This window comes from Tripterygium wilfordii, chromosome 1, assembly GCF_013401445.1.
Source record: "Tripterygium wilfordii isolate XIE 37 chromosome 1, ASM1340144v1, whole genome shotgun sequence".
NCBI lineage: Eukaryota > Viridiplantae > Streptophyta > Magnoliopsida > Celastrales > Celastraceae > Tripterygium > Tripterygium wilfordii.
In genome coordinates, this window is record NC_052232.1 from 2,212,827 (window position 1) to 2,236,233 (window position 23,407).

The following is a 23,407-nucleotide window of genomic DNA, read 5'->3' on the forward strand; positions in this document are numbered from 1 at the left end:
TTAAAGGATAATTTGTTATAGGAATCAAAACCTATATCAGATAGATATAATATGTTTCTTCATCTTTACAAAAAAAAAATAGGAGTAATTAACTGTGACTCGTTCACTATAAAAAATAAATTCTTTTGTAGCTAGATGCACCATCAAACCCCAATCAAAATTTGGAGATTTTCAAGGACTTGGAATAGTTCTTTGATCAACGAGTTACATTTACGTACTATCAGTGCTAATATTGACATCTTTGGGACGTTTGTTGATGCTTTGGTTTAGGGGAAGTCGAAGAATAATATGTGAAGAAGAATACGGAAGAGAAGAATATCCATTGGTGCTTAACGTCGCAAGATTTTCCCAAATCCGATTTAATTCAAATCTCTAAATAAATAAAGTGAGGGTAATTTAGTCAATAAAATAAATTAATGTAATTTTTTTGTCTTTTATGCAATAGTGGTTCAAACTTCATGCATCGAAACTTATTCGACTGTACTTGCTGAAACAAAACTCTTAATCGAGAGACTTATCTCTAATCGTCCCTTTCTAATTGATTTATTCCTGAATTAATTGTTTATAAAGTAATATAATATAATAAAATAACTAGAACTATAACTTCATGAAAGGTCGTTTTCTAATTTCCAAAGCTCATATTTGGCTACTTCAACATTGATGTATTTTATTTAACAATCCGATTTTTGTCGCATTGCATGTCCTCGATCGTATGCCATCACTAATCACCTCCACTAACACAAATAATTCAAAAACTAATCTTGGAAACATTATAAGATGGCATCCCTCCTTCCTGGAACTTGCAATTTCTTTTGAACAAATCAGATCCCTCTTTCAATGTCTTGGACTATTCATGCCCGCAACAAGACTTATCAATGACCATAAATACCCAACCCTTTCCCTTGCAAAAATCTACTACTCCCCCCATACATCCATCAATCTCTGAAACAGACAAGACAGAGAGACTTAAAGAGTTTCATTTTCTTAACGCAAAGGATGGTGAGGGCTCCTTGCTGTGAAAAAATGGGTTTGAAGAAGGGACCTTGGACTCCTGAAGAGGATCGCATTCTGGTTTCCTACATTCACAACTATGGACATGCAAACTGGCGTGCTCTGCCCAAACAAGCTGGTAATTTACACACAGAAAGTGCAGTTTTTATGAATGATTAATGCTGATTTTGTTGCATATTGTTATGGTTTCTTATGTTTTTTTTTTTGGGTTTTGGGTTCTGTTCTTTACACAGGTTTGTTAAGATGTGGTAAGAGTTGCAGACTGAGATGGATAAACTACTTGAGGCCAGATATCAAGAGAGGCAACTTCACCAAAGAAGAAGAGGACACTATCATTACATTACATGAATCCTTGGGAAATAGGTATAAATATATTTCCCTCAATGCCTTTCCAAATAATTCACAAATTTGCTGCAAATTTTAGGTTCACTAAAGATTAAAGGTTCATCGTTACTCGACTTTGAGCTTTTAGGAGAATCGGTGTTTCATATGACATCAGAGCTTTAAGTTTATCGGCAAAATCCTGGGTTTGAAACCTACCTCCACCCGATTAGCCTATCTCATAGTACTTAATTAGTACACTGTTGTCTTTAATAATTAGCAAAGTTGACACTTAAATATGAAGTAATTGCAGATGATAATTAGCTGTTAATCTGTGAACCCCATCAACTGAACTATTTAAGTCTTTATTTTTCACAATAAGACAAGAATATGGTAAGAAGCAAGTTGCTGATTTATGGAATCTTTTTTGTTTGTAATATCTAGGTGGTCAGCAATTGCAGCACAGCTTCCAGGAAGGACTGACAATGAGATTAAAAATGTATGGCACACCCACTTGAAGAAGAGACTACTCAAACAAAACCATACCCCACAAATCATCAAACACTCCATGATCACATCTCCACAATATGAACAAGAACAAGTCAGCATCAATGCCGACTCAGAATCCTCAAATATCACTCTCTCTACGCATAATAACATATATTCATGTGAGCAATATTCCAGCTTGCTCACTGACACCACCACAGTGGCCACCAGTAGTACTGAAACCATCAAATGTGGGAGTCTTGATTATGCAATGAATTTCCCTCTAATGGACGAAAGTTGTGGATCATCAGACGCAGAGAATTCTTCCAGCATGATGACAGCTGAGTTTTTTGATGGATTACAAGACCATTTTGGGTTCAATTATTCAAATGTTATGGATCCAAGTCATATGAATGAAGCTTCATACGTTGATGATGGCATGGACTTCTGGCGCAGCCTATTAATTGATGTGGGAGGAATACAAGGATTTCTATGATTTTCCAAGACTCTTTCAATTTGTATGAAGATTTGGTATTTGGGTTTTGACCATTAGAGAATTGAAAGAGATGGGTTGTGCACAACAGAGATGTTTGTTAATGGTGGGGGGAAGAACTGTGCCAAGTCCAAAAGGTAGAAAAGGAAAAGCATTCATTGACGAAGAAACTGAAAGGCAGTTACTTTGTGATAAGGATAACGTGGACGAAGAAATTGTTCATTTGAAAGGTCAGAAAGGAGAAACAAAGTGGGAAGACTGACTAATTGAGACATGTTAGTGACAGATTCATGTATATGTTTCTAAATTAGATTAAGATTGTTTTATGGTATTGAAGATAATGTTCAATATATTGTTCATAGTGTATTAAATGCTGGGCATTAAGTCAATTCATTTTATTTTCTTACATTAGACCTAGTCCTGGAAATTTCCGGGCACTTAATCCGCTGTATTAGCATAAGGGATTTGGTGTAACTAAGAGAGTAATGGGAGAAAAAAACAAATAAACAAGAAAAGAAAGATAAAAAAAACAAAACATAATAAAATGTAACTCCCATTTTGAGTAAATAGCCAAGTTGGTCAAACAAAGATATGACTCGTTTCACTGTTTGTTTCAAATCAGTCACCGAAAGATATGACTAGCAACGTCTAAGTTGGGGGTGATTGGATCTCTAAATTGAGGTTCCGATGACCTTTAATGAGAGTGTTTTAGTATCTAATTAATGTATTTATATGTGTTTGAGCATAATTTTACTTTTACAAGCATTTCCCATTGGTTTTATGGAAAACGAGAGCAAAGTGGCTATTTTTGGAGCAATTATTACAACTGTTAAAGTGACCAACACATATTGTCCGGACACCTCATTGTGCCGTCCGGATAACTTAACAAGTCCATAATCAAGGCGGGAGAAGAGGTCGTCCGGACGCCCAACATATTCGTCTGGACAGACAAACAGATTTTGAAGGCAGATTGTAGAAGGCCGTTTGGATGCCATCATATCCCGTGAACAAATTTTTTAAAGGAAATTTGGGAAATAAGGATTGTAGGACTCGTTTTTTGTAAAGGTAGATAGAGCTTTTTAAAGTTAAAAGCATTCATAACCCTAGTTCAAGGGTTATTTTCTACACTCTTGATACTTGCTTCATTGTTTTCGTAGTTAACCCTACAATTGTAAAACAGTTTTCTCTCAAGCTTTCATATATTTTTTTAGTTTCTTATTATTAATTTTTGTGTAAACACTAATTTTAATCAATAAAATTATTATCGCGAAATCATGAGTGGATAACCTGTTTATCTAATATCTAATCTCTAATATCTAATCTCTAATGAGTATGTGCAAAGTTGATTTGTTCAAACATCTCTGTACAAGCCAAGGATTTTGAATCACGACTAAAACAACTCTTCTTAAGTGAGAGACTATTTCTTATCAGTATCTTTTAATCATAGATCTTCGATTGAGGAATTGGATACTGAGATCTTTATTTCAAGATAATAGACTTCTAAGGAGGGGGGAAAATGATGAAAGCAAATACAAGCTCAAGTCCCTAGCTCATGCCCTGATTCCACATAGGAGAATGAGAATCTTGTTCTGTAATAAACATAACAAAGACAACAGATTATGCTCTACAATTAGACATGATTCGGGCTTAAAATATGGTAACCTCCCAAGTATACAGACTCAACCCATATCAATCATACCACATATGTGCTCCTGTATGTATGATGCATGGTTGATGCCAACTCCTTCAACTTCCTCACTAATTCTTTCCGGACCAACCCACTGATCTCTGCTCTCAATTGATCCCACCTTTAGAAATTTGAATGTACAATAGCCCCAGATCACTTAGTCGAGTTGTTTCGTCCAATCGAAAGGCTCCCATTCTTGAGCAAATTTTGCAACAGCTTGCTTTTGAGCCTCAATTGTCTCGTGTCGACGGTACATGTCTTCCACTGGCAATCGTAGCATGCCTCTTACAATGTTAAGGCCAAAGCTGCTTTTGAAACCAAATTCCACGTGGAAGTATGGAAAATTTTTGGGGATTGAACCACGCAAACCCTTCACACTTGTATCAATGAGCTTCTTTGCATCATGCTGGCTCCACTCATCTTCAGCTTCATCAATTGCCTAAAACAAATTGTTGTCAGGAATTTTTACAGAAGCCGGCAAGAACATATTCCACGATATAAGAAACACTGCAATTGTGTATGTATTTTAAGAAAAATACTATGAAAATATACTCAAAATACTTATGGTAACATCTGAACCTTTAGTACTACAATCATAACATTGAAGGAGAATTTAAACAGATGTAGAAGGTAGCCCAAGACATCACAAACTGTAAAATAAACAGATTTAACAGAATATTGTAAAATAGAAACTGATTAGAAACGACAAATAATAGTCAGAAATGGCAAGCACAGAAATTTTTTGGCAGTTATTCCGCAAATGGCAACTGAAAATACCAGAGGATAACAACAGTTGACGTCACAAAAGTTATATACACTGGCCCAACTACAAACACAATGATTATGGACCCAGTACTAGGGATTAACAAAACAAAGAATATGTGGCCGAGCAACAATCAAATCATCAATTGAGAGAAATGGCGATGAAATGACGTCTCAGCTGTTGATTTGCTATACCTTATCTGACATTGTAGACAAAGAGACTACTAAAATCATATCTTGTTCTCGACAGAGAACAAAGGTTCTCTTCCAAATCCTATCAGGAAACCTTTATAACTAACATACAAAGAATTCAAGAACAGAGAAAACCAGATAATAGCACAGACTACTACAACACTTGTTAAGCCGAAATTTTAACATTTATGTGATGCTATATCGGTATATCCCCAACTAGACATTTCTCAACACTCACTAAAAGTGACTAGCAAATGATTCAAGACAAAGGTATGAGAAAACAAGAAATTTTCCAAACTCCACTTAACAGCATTGCCAATACAGAACACTAATTAACCTGCACCACATGCATGGAAATTGGCCATATTAAATATTCTAAAGCAATAGTTTCTCTACCCATAACATGCTAATCCAAGCTGAACCAGCTTTATGAATTACTGCCTAACATTAAGGCAAGAACTTCCCCCATAAATGGAAAATACATTTGCAGAAATTAATTGCACATTCTTTTTTTTAATTAAAAAGATTGTATGGTTTTATAGAAAGGGGAACAGGGCAGAGAGTCAAAGTTTTCAAGATGACTTCCAAAAACTGAATGAGGAACATATTACATAAAAAATAGACAAAGCAACACAAATCGATATATAATATCATAAGGAGACCTTACCTTTTTAAAATGAAGTGGGGCCTGTTTTGCAATTTCTCTAGGCAATGGAATGCACTCAATCATACAATGACAACGTTGCTGAGCCAATCCCATCACTGTTTCAATGAACACCAAATCCTTTTCTTGCTTTGCGAACATCTTTATGAGGCATTTCTTGAAGTTGCGAATTTCACCCATATGTTATCATCAACAGTCCTCGTGGCTGACTCATGCTACAGAAGAAAAGAACATTATTAAATTAAACTCTAACGAAGTTAACAAGAGAGGGAGAGAGAGATCACATCACATCTATAATTACGTTTCAATGTAAATAAAACCGTTCTAAGATGTAAGTTCAATTTACTCGCCAGAACAAGTGCTCCACATTTTGAAACAAGTCAAGGCTCAAGAAGTGACACATTTTCACATTTTTTACTACAAATTTTTTGAATGATTCATTTTTTGGCAGTTCCATAATAATCCTAGTAATTGGGCCACTGTAAATAATATTGTGCATTCAGGTGAAAGAAAAGGGGAGAAAAAAATCTTCACTTTGTCAAAGCATCAAAAAGAATTTCTGAAGACATGGAGCCAAAACTAAAATTGAAAAATCATCCGATAAAACTAATTAACAAAATAAAATGAAAATATAGCAAAAGAAGGAGTAGATTAAAATTACCTGCAATGTTAAGATGCAGCAATGTCCTGGCACAAGGGGTTGGTATTTCGGCAATATCAAATAAGAGAAATTTGCTATGGATACAACAAGATGTTTTGGTCGATTCGGGTTCTCAAAGCAAAAGATACAGCGTTCTTGCTGAGTCAAGATGCGCTTTGCAAAAATGTTCTTCCCATAAACTTTGTGATCGTCATCTCTCCCTTTCTTCCGGGACTTTTTCTTTGGGCCATCTTCAAAATCATATTCATCAACTGCTCGACCAAATAAATTGCACTGCTTGTTCTGCATAATTTTATGAGCTAGATACCTATCAGCATCCTCTTCCTTTCTGGTATATAAATCTGTGACAATATATCTCTGTACAAAGAAAAATAAAATAAACATACCTACGAATGAGAAGAAAAAGATGATATTGATATGGAAAGCAATAGTAAATTAAGAGCCCATTTGTACCATTGGGAGTGTTTCTTGTTTATAGTGAGGATAGATAACTCTTGTGCACAACTCTCGCAATGGGCAGGGTCGGGGACAAGCAGCATGTACGCAAACTTTACCCTCACATAATATGGACCCCCACATAATATAGAGAGACTATTTGCAAGAATTGAATATGTAACATCTAGGTTGCAACCCTGTAACTCTACCACTAGGTCACATGCTCGCCTGTTTAATTATGGTGATGATAAACAATTCAAACAACACTCATGCACAAAGCTCCTGTAATGGACGGGGTCGGGATAAGCAAGATGTACACAGACCTTGCCCTCACATAATATGTGGAGGGGCTGTTTCAAAACCAAGGCCTCAACCTAACTATCTAGTTTTCCTAAACTCATCTGCGATCCTGAAAATCCCATAAACTATCTTGATATTCTTTCTAGCTTCTCCTCACTAGCACACAAGGAAACCAACATATGTTTTCCTCATGCACACGACTCCACCGGGTATTCCAATTACTATCTTTTATTTTTGAGTCCATAGTTGTCAAAAGCCTACAGTGCGCGCTTAAGCGCTGAAGCAAGGCGAGGCGCTGGGCTTCACCAGCCATCATCTCGTCTTCTAATCCCTAATAGTCTCTAATACGAATCAGCCATCATCTCTCGAATTCAATTTGAATCAATTGAATGCATAGAGTTGATACTTGAGAATCGAAGGAGAAGAAAGAGCAGAAAGAAACAGTATAAACAAACCCTAACGACAATTTACCTCGAAGATTTCATAAGATGTTAGTGTTCTGCTGTGCGATTTTCCAGCTTTGTTGTATCTTCTCCTAGCTCTGCCGTGTCTGTGTTTCCTTGCCTCTGCGTCGATCGTCTCCAGAGTTCAGCCTTCTGGTTGTGTCTTCTCCTAGCTCGGCTGCGACTGTGTTTCCTTGCCTCTGCTTCGATCGTCTTCAGAGTTCAGCATTCTGTATACTTTTCGTCCTATCTACTATTTATTCTCTCTTTTGGGCCTCCGACTCCCTTAATGAATTCTTAGGGAAATTTTACATGAACACAACAAAAAGATAATTACATTATTTTTTTAATTTACATAAATATCTTTATACATAAAATGACATATTAATTTTTAAATTAAAAAATTAAAATAAATAATTTTAACGTATTTAATTAGAGAATACTACATTTACATTGTCGCCTCCTCCTCCCGATTCATACCATCAATCCAATAAACTCAATTTTTCATAAGAAACGCTTGAGGTGTGGTTGAAGCCGTAGTTGAACTTCAAGCAATTGCAGGAATCCAAGCATGTTGGCTACTCCTCCTCTCCTTTCACCTCCTCTGATCTTGGGGTCCCAAGAAATGTTGTATCAGTTTCACTTATTCCCCTTTTTGTGTTAAATTTAAGTTTCAATTACTTAATTCGTAAAGTTGAGTTCTCAAAATTAAGGGTTTTTGTGTTAAATTTAAATTTAAATTACTTAATTCGTAAAATTGAGTTTGCAAAATTAAGGGATTAATCAGGGGATCATGGTCCAAGATGGATAGAGGTACCAGCGCATCATCCACAAGTCCAAGATGCAGCAAATCATGCAGGGAAGATGATTCAAGTGGTGACCTCTCTCTTGAGGGTGGCCCCGAGCCTAGCTCAAGCTTAGGAGGTTGTGAAACACAGGGTGAGGCTCGATTGCAAGTCAAAGAAACAGAGTGGGTGTAACTGATGATGATTTAGGACGATTTTGTAGAGGAATGAGGGATTCCGACATGAGGAAGAAGAATTCGGTTTTTTTGTCTTATTATATTTTTAAAAAAAATATGTCTGTAAACTTAACACTAATATTTTAATATTGTATAAAATAAGGGTAATTTGGTCTTTTCACTACAATTATGGGTGTAGACTTATAATTTTTTTGGTGTTTCTTCCCTTTAGTCCATTGTCCGCATACTATAGCAAATCAAGTTCTTTCAAAATTAATAGTGTTCTTGTCTTATCATTTAGACGTTATCTTTAATTCAACTTATATAGGCTATTAGCCATTGTATAATCGGTCAGTTCTGTTATCATTTAGACGTTATCTTTAATTCAACTTATATAGGTTATTAGCCATTGTATAATCGGTCAGTTCTGTTATCATTTAGACTTTGTCTTTAATTCAACTTATATTGGCTATTAGCCATTGTATAACTGGTTAGTTCAATAGAGAGACGATCACCTGTTCGACCGACTTGTCTATTTTTCAAAACCTTGATAAGAGTAATGAATAGTCAAACTTTCCAAACACATAGGTATAGCCTATATAGGCTATTTTGCATGCTCATACCATAAATGAATATAAGCACTCAATAGTTTTTTAAACAATCAGAAAGTCGACCCTAGATATTATGCAGTTATATGGGGTGGGATATACAAAAAATTATATATGAGCGGGCTGTACAAAAAAATTTATTTTGTAAAATCAGTTGACCATCCTTGTAAAATTCAATTGACGGGGTGTCTTTAGTAAAAATCAGGGTGTGACTAAAGTTTTCCATCTAGTATGTATCTCGTTCGGTCTACAACTTCAACTTGAAGTCTAATTGTTGTGGGCTTTGTATGTTTTAAGTATTTAATTTATCCTTTGGGCCTTTTGCCTCCTTTAAAAATTTTATCTACCCATCACAAAAATATTATATTTACATCACTTTTTAATTTTTTTTTAGTTTACATAAATATCCTTATATCAATAACATATTAATCCTTAAACTAAAAATTTAAAATAAATAATTTTTGCATATTTAATTATAGACTACTAAGTTTACATCATAATTTCCCAAAGGGAAAAAACCAACAATAGAATGTCGTTTTACTAGAAGAAAAAGCAACACGACTGTCGTTTTTCTTCTACACGATCCTATCATTTTTCTAAAAGAAAAACAACAAGACACTGTCATTTTTTTTGAAAGAAAAACAAAGCGACTCTACCGATTTCTTGAGTTAAAATCGGATTTGATTTGTTGATTTTCGTTTCAACCGTTTTTAACACAAAATCAGCACGTGGAGTACAATTATACACACCCACTAATGCTATGTAACAATTATTTTACCGATCTTGTTTTATTTAAGAGATTTTTAGAAGTAATATACATATTAGAGAGATTTACAAATCAATGATCATTCCTCTACTCAATCTCTAACTGTTTGACCTTGATATTGGGCGTCTTCTTGGTCGAAATTGCAAGTCGACGTTTCTTGGTCAGAAATGAACTTCGAATCTGGTGTGGAGAATTGGTGGCAGCAATCATCTGGGCAATGGTTAAATCGGTAAGAGAGTGTGAAGATGAATTTGGGGTTAAAGGAGATAATGTGTGTGTAAACTTAACAATAGAATTTCTAATAATTTACAGATCAAGGGTAAATTGATCTTTCACAATAATTTTTCTTAATTATATTGTTGATGGGTTTGCTTTCGTCTTATTTGATTCCTTTTAGTCCACTGTCCACAGTAGCTTATACGCTAAGGACATATACTCTTCTAAACACCTCAAATAAAATAGCTTATAAGTTAGTTTAGAAACTCTAATAAGCTCTCGAAAAATCAATTCTAAATTGAAGTTTCTTTTAGAGCTTATATTTATTTTTTCTTTTTCTTTTTTCTTCTAATAACTTATAAGTTAGCTTAGAAACTCTAATAAACTCTACAAAAAAATAAACTCCAAATTGAAGCTTCTTTTAGAGTTTATATTTTTTTTTTCCATTTTTCTTCTCTTCTTTCTTTTTCTATTAAAATAATATTATATATGACATTATAAATTAATTTTTTATATAAAAATATTTTTTAATTTATATGTCTAAACTTACTTTTTGACCCCAATGAATGTTTGTCCGTTTTAGGCTAGTCTATACTAGCTTGGATGGATTTGTTCTTATGGACCCTTTGGTCCAGAAAACGCGGTCTCTAGGTTAGAAGATTTAACCTATTATATTATGCACTTCATTTCTTCTTTGGACAATATGGGATTTAGACCATTGATCGATAGCTCGCCTAGCACCACCAAACTTGATACTATAGAGGCTTATGGCTCCACCTACTCGAGCCAGGTGCTACAATCTCCCCCACTTAAGAGTTCATGTCTCCGTGAGTCTCATACCCTCAACACTGGTGAGTGGGTTATGATACTAATTGTAACAGTCTGCCCCTTCTTGGGGTTAGTGAATATTATCCGCTTTGGAGCAACCCATATTAGCCCGCAAGATTTGTTGTCCTCTATGATGTGTCAAAGAAAATGCTTTCACTAGGTTAGGAGATTTGGGTTATTATGTTCTACACTTCACTTTCTTCTCTAGGGGATATGAGATTTAGAGCGCCAAGCCTTTTCGCTACTACTCGATAGCTCCCCCAGTGACATTGCAGAGGCTTATGCCCTGCCTATTTCAGTCGTTTCTACGGTATTTGTGTGTTGAATAATAATATTAAATGATAATTATTATAATAAGTATTAGGGGGACGTGGACGCAAGCAAAAGAGCGCGCCAATATCTGACCCCAATGACTGGTGAGCTGCAAACTTCCCTAAACATGAGACCCGTTGCTTACTCCCCCTCTCGTTTCGCTTCCCCTACTCTGTCTCTCTCTTCTCCTCCCTCTGATCTGCATTCGCTTCACGATCCGATTGCCTCAAAAAATAGGATTATCACGACTATAATTCATGTTTTGTTACGATTGATCTATGAGTCCTGGATTCTGATTTCTTGGATTACCTCGACGAGAGAGTTTGATGAGAGGTCCAAATAAAAAGAAAAAAGCAAATGCATCTATGAAGACTGGGCCACGGAAGTTGCCGCCGGTTGAGCTTCTTCTTCGGCGATGGAATGGCAGATCTTGTTAGTTATGGGCATCCCGAGCGTGATATCGAGCAAGTTAGTCATTCCCTCTAGTTTTTTTTGGTCTCTTTCGCTTTATGTAGCTGAAAAAACTGAAATCTAAGGATTCAAGAACGGAATCGAGTGTCCACTAACAAAGTACTCGAAATTTTGTTCTAGCAAGTGGCATTTCTACTGACTTTTCTAGCCCCAGTGGAAAGAGAATTTATTTTATTTTTTTGCTTTTTTTTTTCCATATTTTATGTTCAATTTTGTGGATAAAGCTCAATTTTCGATCAATTAGTGTAATAATGTACAGTTATGGCATACCCAGAAACATAATATGCCACGAGAATCTTATGAATTTGGAGCTGTTTAAGGAGAACTCTAGGATTAGTATATCAAGAGATTGGATGAAGCTTGCAAATGAATAATCACCAAGTCAAAATGATTGATGAACTTCTTCCTCTGAGGATGAAGTGATGCAGCTTGGATGGCATCATTAACTCTACAGTTAAGGATGAATTGATGCATAAACTATCATTTTGACGAGCATAAAACTGTTAATACTGTAGTAGTTTAGCTAAACAACAAGTATTGAGCTTTTAAACACTACTCCCCCAGTAAAATTTAGGACATAAAAATAGCTTGGGCTTTGAGGAAGTCATTTAGTTTGTTATTTCAAGGAAAAAGGATCATTCCCATATTCGATTTTGAACGTAGGGGTTGTTACAAATATGAACTAGATGTGGAAATGATACCTTCAGAAAATTTGCATTTATGGACGGCTGGATTTTTTTACGCGAGCGATGAGTGTGACCTAGATATGTTCTTACTTGTGTATCAGATGGCATTGGGCATCTGCCGGTTGGCTTGTCTATGGGTTCCTCTAGATAGGATAGACATATAGAAAGTAGTCGTTTGGAACTGTTAAATTCTATTGCCTCTGATAGTCTGATGGTATTAAAATTTCTTCTTCTTCTTGTTTTTTTTTTTCATTTTTCACGAAGAATGTAATTTCTAAGATTTTAAGCCTTTATTTTAATCATTTTTACTAAATACATTATTCCTAGGTGCTCTGAATTTTTTCTGATATTCCCTTTCTATGAAGGCACTCATTACCCTGAAAAAAGGCACACAATTGATCAAGTACAGTAGGAAAGGGAAACCTAAATTCCGTGCCTTCAGAGTTTCACTGGTAAGTTTTCTTTCCTCTGCTTGCAATCAAATTTGGGGGAAGAAACTTTCATATTCTTCTTTTTGTTTGTGTGTCTGGAGTAACTTACCTATTCAATTCTCTAGTGTTTCAGCTTACCTATCTCCTCCATGAATAATTATAGTGAATCTGTCAGCAAGCTCAATGCTTGAATAATTTTAACTTTAGTGGTATTAACAGGATGAAACATCACTGATCTGGATCTCACATGGAGACGAAAGGAATCTAAGGTTGTCATCCGTCTTACGGATCATCCCTGGACAGAGAACTGTGAGTAAAACACCTCATTTGAAAATTCTTGATGAAAAAATCTGCAGTCCAGCCACTTTATGTGATTCTGACATTGTTTCTTCCTCAAGTGGCTTGAATAACTGCTATGGGTGTTTCCTTAACAGGCTGTGTTCAGAAGATACTTGCGCCCAGAAAAGGATTATCTGTCATTTTCACTTATATATAATAACGGTGAAAGATCTCTTGATCTGGTTAGTTCCACTAAACAATGTAAATGGCGGAAATGAACGTAGTTGATTCCCTTTGATTTTCTCATACACTCATGTAGTCAACTCCAAAATTTTGGGATAAATGCTTGGATGATGATGATAAGTGTTGTCATTGATTGTTCCTGTTTGTAGATCTGCAAGGACAAAGTTGAGGCGGAGGTGTGGTTTGGAGGCCTTAAGACATTGATTGGGAAAAATCGTAACAGACGTGCTACGAGTGATATTTCTGACGTAAGTTTCTGATTTTACGCAGATCCATTTGTGGTTGCAAATAGTGAGTTTTCTGAACTAATCTGATTACATTTAAACCTTCCTAAAGCTTGGTTTGGTTTGTGGGTGTGATGTTTTATGTCAAAGTTAGATTTATTGTCAAAACATCAAGCTTGATTTTAAAAGATACACTTATGCAACCATGCAATATTGAATTTACCTTTTTGATATTTGACCAATGAATAAGCTAAAAAATTCCAGACTAAATTTTAGAAATGACCATATTTGGTGAAATCTTAGTAAAACATGTAAAATAAATTTTGGAGCTGGAAAAATCTGCTCAAGAGCAGTGCCTACTACTTAATCACACAAATAATAACTTTCTCTTGTTCTTTTCATGACAGTAGATTCAGTACTAATCGAAGATAAAACTTCCTTATATTCCTCATGCCATTTACGTTGTAGCCACAATAAACAGCCTCTGGCCACAAAATGAGAGAATTGATGATATTGGGATCAACTCATGAATGTAGTGAATTAGGGAAATTCTCCTAGGAGGAAAATAAATACAGACAAACAAAAAGAAAAGGGATAGAGGAAAAAAATTTAAATGAATGAATGAATGTAAATGGAAATAAAGAAAGAAAGAAAAACACAATGTGTTACTTACATTGAGTTTGCTTTATGCATTTTTACCATTAAGGAGATTACTTGCTCATAGTTAAAAAAAAAAAACCTCCCGTATTATCCATTATGAAGCAGCATAATTTAAGTTGCAGAAAAAGTAAAGAAACAAACAAAGGAAGAAGAATTTAAGAATTCATATGGCCTGGATTAGGAAACCTGAATATTGCATCCTCTTAATGAAAGCGACTAGTACTTGCAATCTCGAAGAACACAATGAAATCCCAAAGATCTTTGCAGGTGTTATTACAAACCATAAAATTTTTGTGGTGTAATGTAATTAAGTTAATGATGGAAGATCTTACATGAGCATGTTGAATTGTGTACCATGACGTCTTTTACTCTGAATATGTCTTCCATATTCCGTGAATCCATTGTCAATATCACTTAAGGGAATTGAAGCACTATGTTGTTAAACAACTTTATTTAGCTGCATGTCTACTTTGCAGGTACATGGTGGAGATTTTGTTCAAAATGGTAGTCCTTTTGGTGCATCTCTAGATGACACTTCTAGTATTGCTCGTGGGAGGGTACCTGTTGATTCAGGTTCTCGTGATTCTCCTTTGACATTGGCAAGTTCAGATGTGGTGTCAGATAATGCAAATATGCAACTAAGAACAAGTACTGGAGATGGATTTCGTATTAGTGTCTCAAGTACTCCCAGTTGTTCAAGTGGAGGATCTGGTCCAGAAGACATAGAATCACTGGGTGATGTTTATGTATGGGGAGAAGTTTGGAGTGATGCAGTTTCCGATGGGTCTGTGAGCTCAATCCCAACAAAAGTCGATGTCTTGACACCTAAACCATTAGAATCAAATGTAGTCCTTGATGTTCATCAGATTGCTTGTGGGGTGCGAAATGTTGCCCTTGTAACAAGGCAAGGTGAGGTTTTCACCTGGGGGGAGGAATCTGGGGGTAGACTTGGTCATGGAATTGAAAAAGACTTTAGTCATCCTCGTCTCATCGAGTTCCTGGCTGTTATCAATGTAGATTTTGTTGCATGTGGTGAGTACCATACATGTGCTGTATCTACTTCCGGAGATCTATTCACTTGGGGTGATGGCACCCATAATGCTGGACTTCTTGGACATGGTACTGATGTCAGCCACTGGATACCAAAAAGAGTTTCTGGTCCTTTAGAAGGACTTCAAGTTTTATCTATTGCATGTGGTTCATGGCACTCGGCATTGGCTACTTCCAATGGGAAACTGTTCACATTTGGCGATGGAGCATTTGGTGTTCTAGGCCATGGAGATCGAGAAAGTGTTTCATGTCCAAAAGAAGTTCAGTTGTTGAGTGGACTAAAGACTCTTAAGGTTGCATGTGGAGTATGGCACACAGCCGCTATTGTGGAGGTTATGGGCCAACCTGGTGCAAATATTTCATCTAGAAAGTTGTTCACCTGGGGTGACGGTGACAAATACCGTCTAGGTCATGGAAATAAGGATACTTACCTGCTTCCTACCTGTGTTTCTTGTCTCATCGATTACAACTTCCACCAGCTGGCATGTGGGCACACTATGACTGTAGCCCTCACTACCTCTGGTCATGTGTTTACCATGGGCAGTCCTGAAAACGGTCAGCTAGGAAATCCAATTTCTGATGGAAAGGTACCTTGCTTAGTACAAGATAAATTGGTAGGTGAATTTGTTGAAGAAATTGCTTGTGGTGCATATCATGTTGCGGTCTTGACGTCAAGAAGTGAAGTACTCACTTGGGGAAGGGGTGCCAATGGAAGATTAGGTCATGGGGACACAGAAGATAGAAAATCCCCAACATTGGTCGAAACACTGAAGGATAGGCACGTTAAAAATATAGTCTGTGGCTCAAACTTTACTTCCAGTATATGCATCCATAAGTGGGTCTCAGGAGCAGACCAATCAGTTTGCTCTGGTTGTCGGCAAGCATTTGGTTTTACAAGAAAGAGGCACAACTGCTATCATTGTGGTCTTGTTCATTGCCATGCATGCAGTTCCAGAAAAGCATTGAAAGCAGCATTAGCTCCAACTCCTGGCAAACCGCATCGTGTTTGTGATGCTTGCTATGCAAAACTTAAAGCTGCTGAAGCCGGGAATGATTCAAATATTAACAGAAAAGTTGCTGCTCCTCGCCGGTCAATAGATACTAGGGAAAGAATAGACAGAGGAGAGGTAAGATCTTCCAGGATTTTGCTCTCTCCCACTACAGAACCAGTCAGATACCTTGAAGTCAAGTCTGGAAAACGTGGAGACCATTCTGATTCTCCTTCCATAATAAGGGCTTCTCAAGTTCCTTCACTTTTACAGCTGAAAGATATTGCATTTCCAAGTTCACTAAGTGCTCTTCAAAATGCATGGAAGCCTGCTATGAATCCAACACCTCAGCTTGCTATGAATCCGGCACCTCAGATTGCTCTCCACCCGACACCTCAGATTGCTCTCCACCCAACACCTCAGCCCACTAGCAACTCAAGACCTTCTTCCCCATACTCAAGGAGACCAAGCCCTCCGCGCTCAGCCTCTCCTGGATTTTCCAGAGGTGTTGTTGATACACTCAAAAGATCGAATGATATACTGCACCAAGAATTAGCTAAATTGCACAATCAAGTACCACTTTACCCCTGTTATTCTAGCTTGCTTTACATGCATCCTTGTATTGTTTACGAATCTAATTCAAGAAGCTGTCGAAAAGAAATAACCCTATCTTCTTCCAATTGACATCAGATTAGAACATTGAACCAGAAGTGTGATGTTCAAGACATGGAGATTCAGAAACTGCAGAAGAACGCTCAAGATGCTGCTTCCTTGGCTGAAGCTGAATCTTCCAGGTGTAGAGAAGCAAAGGACATTGTGAAGTCCATCACAGAACAGGTAGATTTACTTTCCTCAAATTCACTTTGTCATTCAATACAATGAATTTCAGATGCTAATATGCTTCTGGTAATTGTAAATAATGATGATAGAGATGGTATAAGTTAGAGCCAATAACATTTAATCGAGTTAGAGACTTATAATAGTTGGAATTGAATTTTATGCGTATAGTATGTGTGAGTATGTGCACACAAATGAGCAATGTAGAAAAATAAATGAAAGAGAAAATTAATAGCATACAAGTACTTCAGTAAATGCCATAGCACAATTTGTTTAATTAGTAGCAAAAGTACTTTAATAGCTACGCAAAAGACAACTAAAAGTGACAAGAATGGGAATATTTGTTTACAATGCAACATAGGAGAAAAGATCATGCTATTCATCAAATTAAACATATTTACATACTCACATAATTTTTACCATCCTGGTTGTGCCTGGTTATTTGCTTGCCACCTTTTTAATTAGATTATTCAATGTACAAACAAAAGCAAATGAATGCAACCAAATTTAGCTGTCTACAACAAATTTTTTACCATGTTTCCACCTGCATGGATCAATTGAGATACAACCCTGTTATTCATTGTCATCCTAGACAAAGCAAATATTTATGTGAAATTTATGTATCCTTGTATTTATTGAAAAAGCTAAGAGTAACTCAACTTTTTGTATAATGAAACATGTATGGCATGAATCCATGCAAATAACAACTATGATTCACATTACAGAATGAATATGTTCTTGAATTCATTGGTCATGTGAGTAATAGGTGACATGCTTCATTTTTTGGATAAGTTGTATCCTTTTTTAATTATTGTCATTAGCGTGAAAGGGGACTCGAACTTGGGATCTTACGTTGGTTCAAGTCCTTAGGGTAGGCTACCACTACGCAAAGAGCTCCTTAAGTGAAATATGCTTTTAGTCAGAATTCTCACTGCCTTTGTTATTCAGTTGAAGGAAATAACAGAAAAGCTGCCTCCCGAGTGCCAAGAGAGTGAAACCTTTAGAATGATGAGTGCTCATGCTGAAGCTTTTCTAAACACAAATGAGACATCCGAAGATTCATCTTCCTTGCCCACAGGCTCAGAGCCTCACCAACAAATTGCACATGATGAAAATCCAATGGTGCATGAGTCTTCTAATAAAATGGAAGATCATGACAACTCTACAGGAGCTACTGATATGTCTCATTGTAGTGGAAATGTCCCTTATGATAGTAGACCTTCTGTTTCTACTACAAATGGAGCTGCAAGTCATCAAAGCTCAGGGAAAGACTCCAAATCAACCAACGCTACAACAAGAAGGAGCGAAGGAGAAAAAGAAATTATTGAACAATTTGAACCAGGCGTTTATGTAACTTTTGTTCAACGTCGAAACGGTGGCAGGAACTTCAAGAGAGTTAGATTCAGGTACTTGCTGGAAAAATTGCTATACTTTTAAGTTTTAATCTATCATTGACATGAATAGAGTCTGCATTAATAACCTATCCTGCAAACAGACTTATTTAGGAAGAACCTCAGTTCCAATAAATTGAGGAAGAAAAAACAAACCTAATTTTCTAGCCAATAGCAAATTCTCTCTAGCCTCATGGTAGGTCAATGGATACAGCATGCTACTTGCGCAAGTAGGCATACACATGCATATTGAAGTAGGATGTTGGCCCAAGCACCCAAAGTTGAAGGTTAATGACAAGCTTGAGATGATTTTTGGACCAATTAGTTAAATTTGTATAGTTCCACAAGTAGGATGATTATGTTATCTGGAGTGAATGGCACCATTTCATACTTCTGTCTGTTTCACTTAACTTGGGCCAACTACTCAATAACAGGGATACTTTTAACAATCATGCTACTTGGATGTCACATTCTTTGGAAGAAGTGAAGAACTTTCACTCTTGTTCCCTTCCTTCCCCTACTCGCTTTCATGAACCCCGTCTGTGAAAACATGGTTTGGCCTTTCTTTGTCCGTGTGTTCTGTTCTTGCATTTTTGTAGTTTGAGTTTTGTGAGGATTCATCAAATAGTAATTTATGTTTTCAACACTCAAGTATTTTCAGTTGATTTCCGATTTAATAAATCTTTTACTAATATTGAAATCAGATGGAGGTTTGACAAGACAACAATTTTAGTGGGCATTTGAATTCTGAAGAAGGTTATTGAGTGGTAGTGTATTAATGCACCAAATAGAAACATGGTTACATAAACATACATGCTCTCTGTCATGGAGAAACATAAAAGCTACCTTACCATTTAGAGCCAGTTGATCACTCAAAACCACATTACAGTTACATGAAATGCCATGCTTGTGCTTTTAAAAAAAAAGTGCAGTGGACTTTATAATATGAATATGCATTGCAAATGGTTCAATAGCTTTCATGAAGTGTTCTTATGAGTTATGTCACTGCCTCAAATCGGCCTTCGATGTTTTTGCAGTAAACGGAAATTTGCTGAGCAACAAGCAGAGGAATGGTGGAACAGAAACAAAGAAAGGGTACTTAAGAGGTACAACACACAAATACCAAACAACGCTCATGTTAGGTCATCATCATCTATTCCAGCAACTTCCGAGGAACACAAGGAGGAAGGACCTCCTTCTCACGAAATTCAGGCTTCTAAAGAAGAATCATCTTCTGAAGCTTAGTATCTATCCTCTTGCCATGTAATGCAAAAGTGGGTAGAAGGATCAAGGAGAGCCATTCTCCTACTGCAAGTCTGCAGCAGTATCAATAGACTAGTTAGCAGTGAATGTCTTCAGAACAGAACAGAAGAGGGATCCTTTTCTTAGAAAATTGGCAGGGCTAGAGTTTACTCCATTATTTCTTGATGTAAGAAGGAGAAGATGTCCACATCAATTCCAAGTGGATCAAGGATGCCTATGAAGGTCTTCTACTTAGCTGCAGCAGAAACAATTACCTGTATCACCGTTTATTCATGTAATTCTTTCATTCTTTTTGTGTTGTACTGTTTTTCAACATCCAGCAGTCAAATATTCGTAGGTGCACAGTTGATAAACATAGTTTTGGGATATGTCAAGTTTACAACGGCTTGAGACTGGTTTTCCATGTGGTTTGGTGGGATCTGGAGACTCCGCAATTCGTTTAAAAATGTAAAGTCTATAATTTGAATATAATGGTTTGGAAGGTGTACAAAAATATAGGATAAGAAATGAGATTACTATATTTAAGGTAGATCTAAGATAGAAATGAGATTACTAGATCTAAGATAGGAGTAACACCTATTGAAGATAAGTTACGAAAAAATCGTTTAAGATGGTATGGACATGTTCAACGTAGAGATAGAGTGATGAGAATCCCATATCGGAAGATGGTAGGTTTGAAGTATAGCTTATGAGGGAGGATAAATCTCTTATTATCAACCTCAGTTTTTAATAAAGAGTTAGGCCCAAACTTTCGATGTTAGACTTGAGCCCCAATCCCGTGTGACGGCTATTCATTATTGGTGCTTTCATTGAGAGTGTGTGTAGGCCTATGGGTTGGCACTATCGTAGGCGAGCCTGTCTTATAGCCCATCCCTTGTGGAGTTGGGTTAGCAGACAGTGAGTTAAATCCATTGTGGGCGGGTTGGAAAAAAGAAAAATGCCGTTAAAAAAAACAAAAAGAAAGGCCTATGAGTTGGCACCATCATAGGCGGGCCTGCCCCAGAGCCCATCCCTTGTAGAGTTGAGTTAGCAGACAGTGGACCAAATCCATTGTGGGCGGGTTGGAAAAGAGAAAAAAACCATTAAAAAGATAGAAGAAAGACTTGTGGGTTGGCACTATCATAGGCGGGCCTGCCCCAGAGCCCATCCCCTGTAAAGTTGGGTTAGCATACAGTAGGACAAATTCATTGTAGGCGGGTTGGAAAAGAGAAAAAGGCCGTTAAAAAAAAAAAGAAAGAAAATGTTGTGGTCCAGCCCTAACCATGCACGAGAACGTGCATACTCCTAAGGGGGAAGGATGGATGAGAACCCACATCGAAAGATTGTGGGTTTGACATCTAGTTTATAAGGGATGACAAATCTTCTATTGTCAACCTGTCTTTTCAATAGAGAGTTAAACCAAAACTTGTGATGCTAGACTTGGACCCCATCCCATGTGGCGGGTATTCATCATAGTGGTGCTGCTAGACTTGGGCTTTCATCTCGTGTGGCAGATATTCATCATGTGGTGCAACAGGGAGAAGGAACGAGAAAATTTGTATAGGATGTAGAAAACAAATATGCGTGGTGGATTTCCGTTGATATTCTCATAAACTTAGTTAGACCCAAACTTGTGATGCTAGACTTGAGTCCCCATCCCGTGTGGCGGGTATTCATGATAGTGGTGCTACTAGACTTGGGCTCCCATTTCGTGTGACAGGTATTCATCATAAAAGTTTTGATGATGATGATGTTTGACTTTTTTTTCATCATTATATGCTAATTGTAAACTAAGGATTTGCGGAGCACCTAAATCCGATTTGGTATGTCTGAAAGCATAAGAACCTCCTTTTTCGTAAACTAGGCATAAAACGAATTTGTCTGCACCATGTGCTTTTGTGCAAACAATATTTCATTTTGAAAAGACTCTGCTAATCTTACTACTTTGCTTTTCTTAATTAAAGAGAAAGGAACAAACTACGTTCTTTGCCTTCTAAATAGATCTTGATTACGATTTCATTCCACTAAAATTAAGTGACGAAGTTCTGTATCGTTAAAGACTAATTAAATCTTTTGTTTTAGCGCGACTTATCCACACATGGTGAAAACACCCATGAAACTTGAACTCACAACCTTGCGCTAATTGTTAGCAATTTAACATCTAATGGAAGATATTAAAAATGTTCCCTAAGGGACAGAAAAGAAAAAGGAGGATGCTAATTTTGATTATATTGGATTACAAGCTACTTAACGACTTGATTCTGCAGCTGTAATTAACTCAGCTAGTGCGTAGAATTGACTGATCAGCAAGGTATTGTCATCTTTATTCTTAATTCATGAAGGGAACCTAATTATAAGAAAAAGTAGTTAGTTTATTTGAGTGGGACTAATTAATCAGGCTTCATATTGAAATCAAGAAATAAAAAGGCTAATTTACAGCCTCATGAGCAACTAAAGCAGAAATGCAAGTAGGAAATTCTTCTAACCAAATTTAAACTAACAAATTAACCCAAACGAAGCTGTTTTGAGGAGGCATGGATACAAATGTTCTATTAATTTATATATTTCATATGATGACATCTAATTTGGGCCGTATTTGCACATACTATACTAAAATCGTGTTTAATTTCTTGTTAAATTGAGTATTGTGATACTCAAGTTCGAGCCCTCGCTCCCACTTGTCTATCAAAAAAGAGGGTTTGTTTGATCACCCGTGGTTTATACAAATACATTAAAATAAGAAAATAATAAAGATCGTGAATGGATTTCATTAGGGTACTACTAAGTTTGATCACTAAAACCCTAATTTTTCGCGGGGTACGCGTTTGAAGCTGCAAATTTAATCTTAAGAACCAGTTTGTGCGTATCCAAACACCAAACATGTTTTCTTAGATTCTACACGGGTTTCTCATACAACACAGTATGAGTAGAATGAATGCCAGCACTGTTGTCAGGGATCGATGTTTCCAGGAACTAGAGCAAATATTAATGGAAAAAAAAAAAGGTAACATTTCACCAAGCTGATGAAGGATGGTATTGGGTATAACATAATTTCACATAATTGCAAATGTCATTTCCTATATTGGTTCGAGATCTTTGAAAATAAGGTTCTAACTTTTAAGATTCACTTTTAGAGTTCAAAATATTTTTTAAAAATTTGAAAAGAATATATTTATATTTTGATCGGTTTTATGAACCCAGCAATATATTCAAATGCAACCAGAAAAGTGTATGAAATGTTTTTTGTTTTATATCTAATGATCAAGAATTATCATACACTTTTCACGTTGAATTTGATTTTTGTTTTGAACAAAAAATATATCATTAGATTCGAAAGACCAATCAAAATATAAATATATTTTTTTAAAAAAGTTTTGAACCCTACAAATTAACACCTCATTTTCTTCACACACACATATACATACATACATATATATATATATATATATATATATATATATATTCATGATTAATAATTTAATGTAGGGTTAAGGTGTCATGCGTGGTAAGTTATGAAGGTAAACCCTAGCTTGTCAAAGACAATAATGGATGACTTTCATGTGCACAGGGTGGTTGTATCGTGGATGGATTATTGGTTTAGAGAAGAAGACAAGAAATCAAACATGAACTGTTTAGGGCAACTGTGGATTGACATGATATTTCAGCTGGTTTTGAACACAAGTGGAAAAAAAATCAATGGAGGTAATTTGGCAAAAGGAGTTGTCAATCAATCAACACAAGAAACAATGCATGTTATT

At 36.3% G+C, this 23,407-nt stretch overlaps 3 protein-coding genes and 1 non-coding gene across 4 annotated transcripts; 2 read left to right on the forward strand and 2 right to left on the reverse strand.

Moving 5' to 3' along the window:
• Positions 1-763: 763 nt before the first annotated feature.
• Positions 764-2,717, forward strand: LOC119982227 (transcription factor MYB14-like). The gene is made up of 3 exons (XM_038825532.1): positions 764-1,129; positions 1,245-1,374; positions 1,777-2,717. Exons 1-3 carry the CDS (start codon positions 997-999, stop codon positions 2,312-2,314), a joined length of 801 nt encoding a protein of 266 aa, XP_038681460.1. The 5' UTR covers positions 764-996; the 3' UTR covers positions 2,315-2,717.
• Positions 2,718-3,766: 1,049 nt separating this feature from the next.
• On the reverse strand, positions 3,767-7,754 carry LOC120011573 (CWF19-like protein 2). Its single transcript, XM_038862758.1, is given in 5 exon segments — positions 3,767-4,437; positions 5,620-5,792; positions 5,795-5,831; positions 6,278-6,632; positions 7,484-7,754. Coding segments are annotated over 5 exon segments (861 nt in total). The 5' UTR covers positions 7,498-7,754; the 3' UTR covers positions 3,767-4,155.
• On the reverse strand, positions 4,878-5,007 carry LOC120004424. Its single transcript, XR_005469533.1, has one exon. It is a non-coding gene; the product is annotated as a small nucleolar RNA snoR111 (small nucleolar RNA).
• Positions 7,755-11,240: 3,486 nt separating the features above from the next.
• Positions 11,241-20,084, forward strand: LOC120001373 (PH, RCC1 and FYVE domains-containing protein 1-like). Its single transcript, XM_038849709.1, has 9 exons — positions 11,241-11,614; positions 12,669-12,755; positions 12,954-13,043; positions 13,169-13,255; positions 13,406-13,504; positions 14,617-16,752; positions 16,870-17,016; positions 17,965-18,422; positions 19,445-20,084. The coding sequence occupies exons 1-9, from the start codon at positions 11,567-11,569 to the stop codon at positions 19,650-19,652; spliced, it is 3,360 nt and encodes a 1,119-aa protein (XP_038705637.1). The 5' UTR covers positions 11,241-11,566; the 3' UTR covers positions 19,653-20,084.
• The last annotated feature ends 3,323 nt before the right edge of the window (positions 20,085-23,407 follow it).

Excerpts from the sequence above, each read along its gene's own strand:
- LOC119982227 (XM_038825532.1), top strand. The coding sequence starts at position 997 with ATGGTGAGGGCTCCTTGCTGTGAAAAAATGGGTTTGAAGAAGGGACCT. Across the intron at positions 1,130-1,244 it reads TGCTCTGCCCAAACAAGCTG|GTTTGTTAAGATGTGGTAAG; the intron begins GTAATTTACACA and ends TTCTTTACACAG. Across the intron at positions 1,375-1,776 it reads CATGAATCCTTGGGAAATAG|GTGGTCAGCAATTGCAGCAC; the intron begins GTATAAATATAT and ends TGTAATATCTAG.
- LOC120001373 (XM_038849709.1), top strand. The coding sequence starts at position 11,567 with ATGGCAGATCTTGTTAGTTATGGGCATCCCGAGCGTGATATCGAGCAA. Across the intron at positions 11,615-12,668 it reads CCGAGCGTGATATCGAGCAA|GCACTCATTACCCTGAAAAA; the intron begins GTTAGTCATTCC and ends CTTTCTATGAAG. Across the intron at positions 13,505-14,616 it reads CTACGAGTGATATTTCTGAC|GTACATGGTGGAGATTTTGT; the intron begins GTAAGTTTCTGA and ends TCTACTTTGCAG.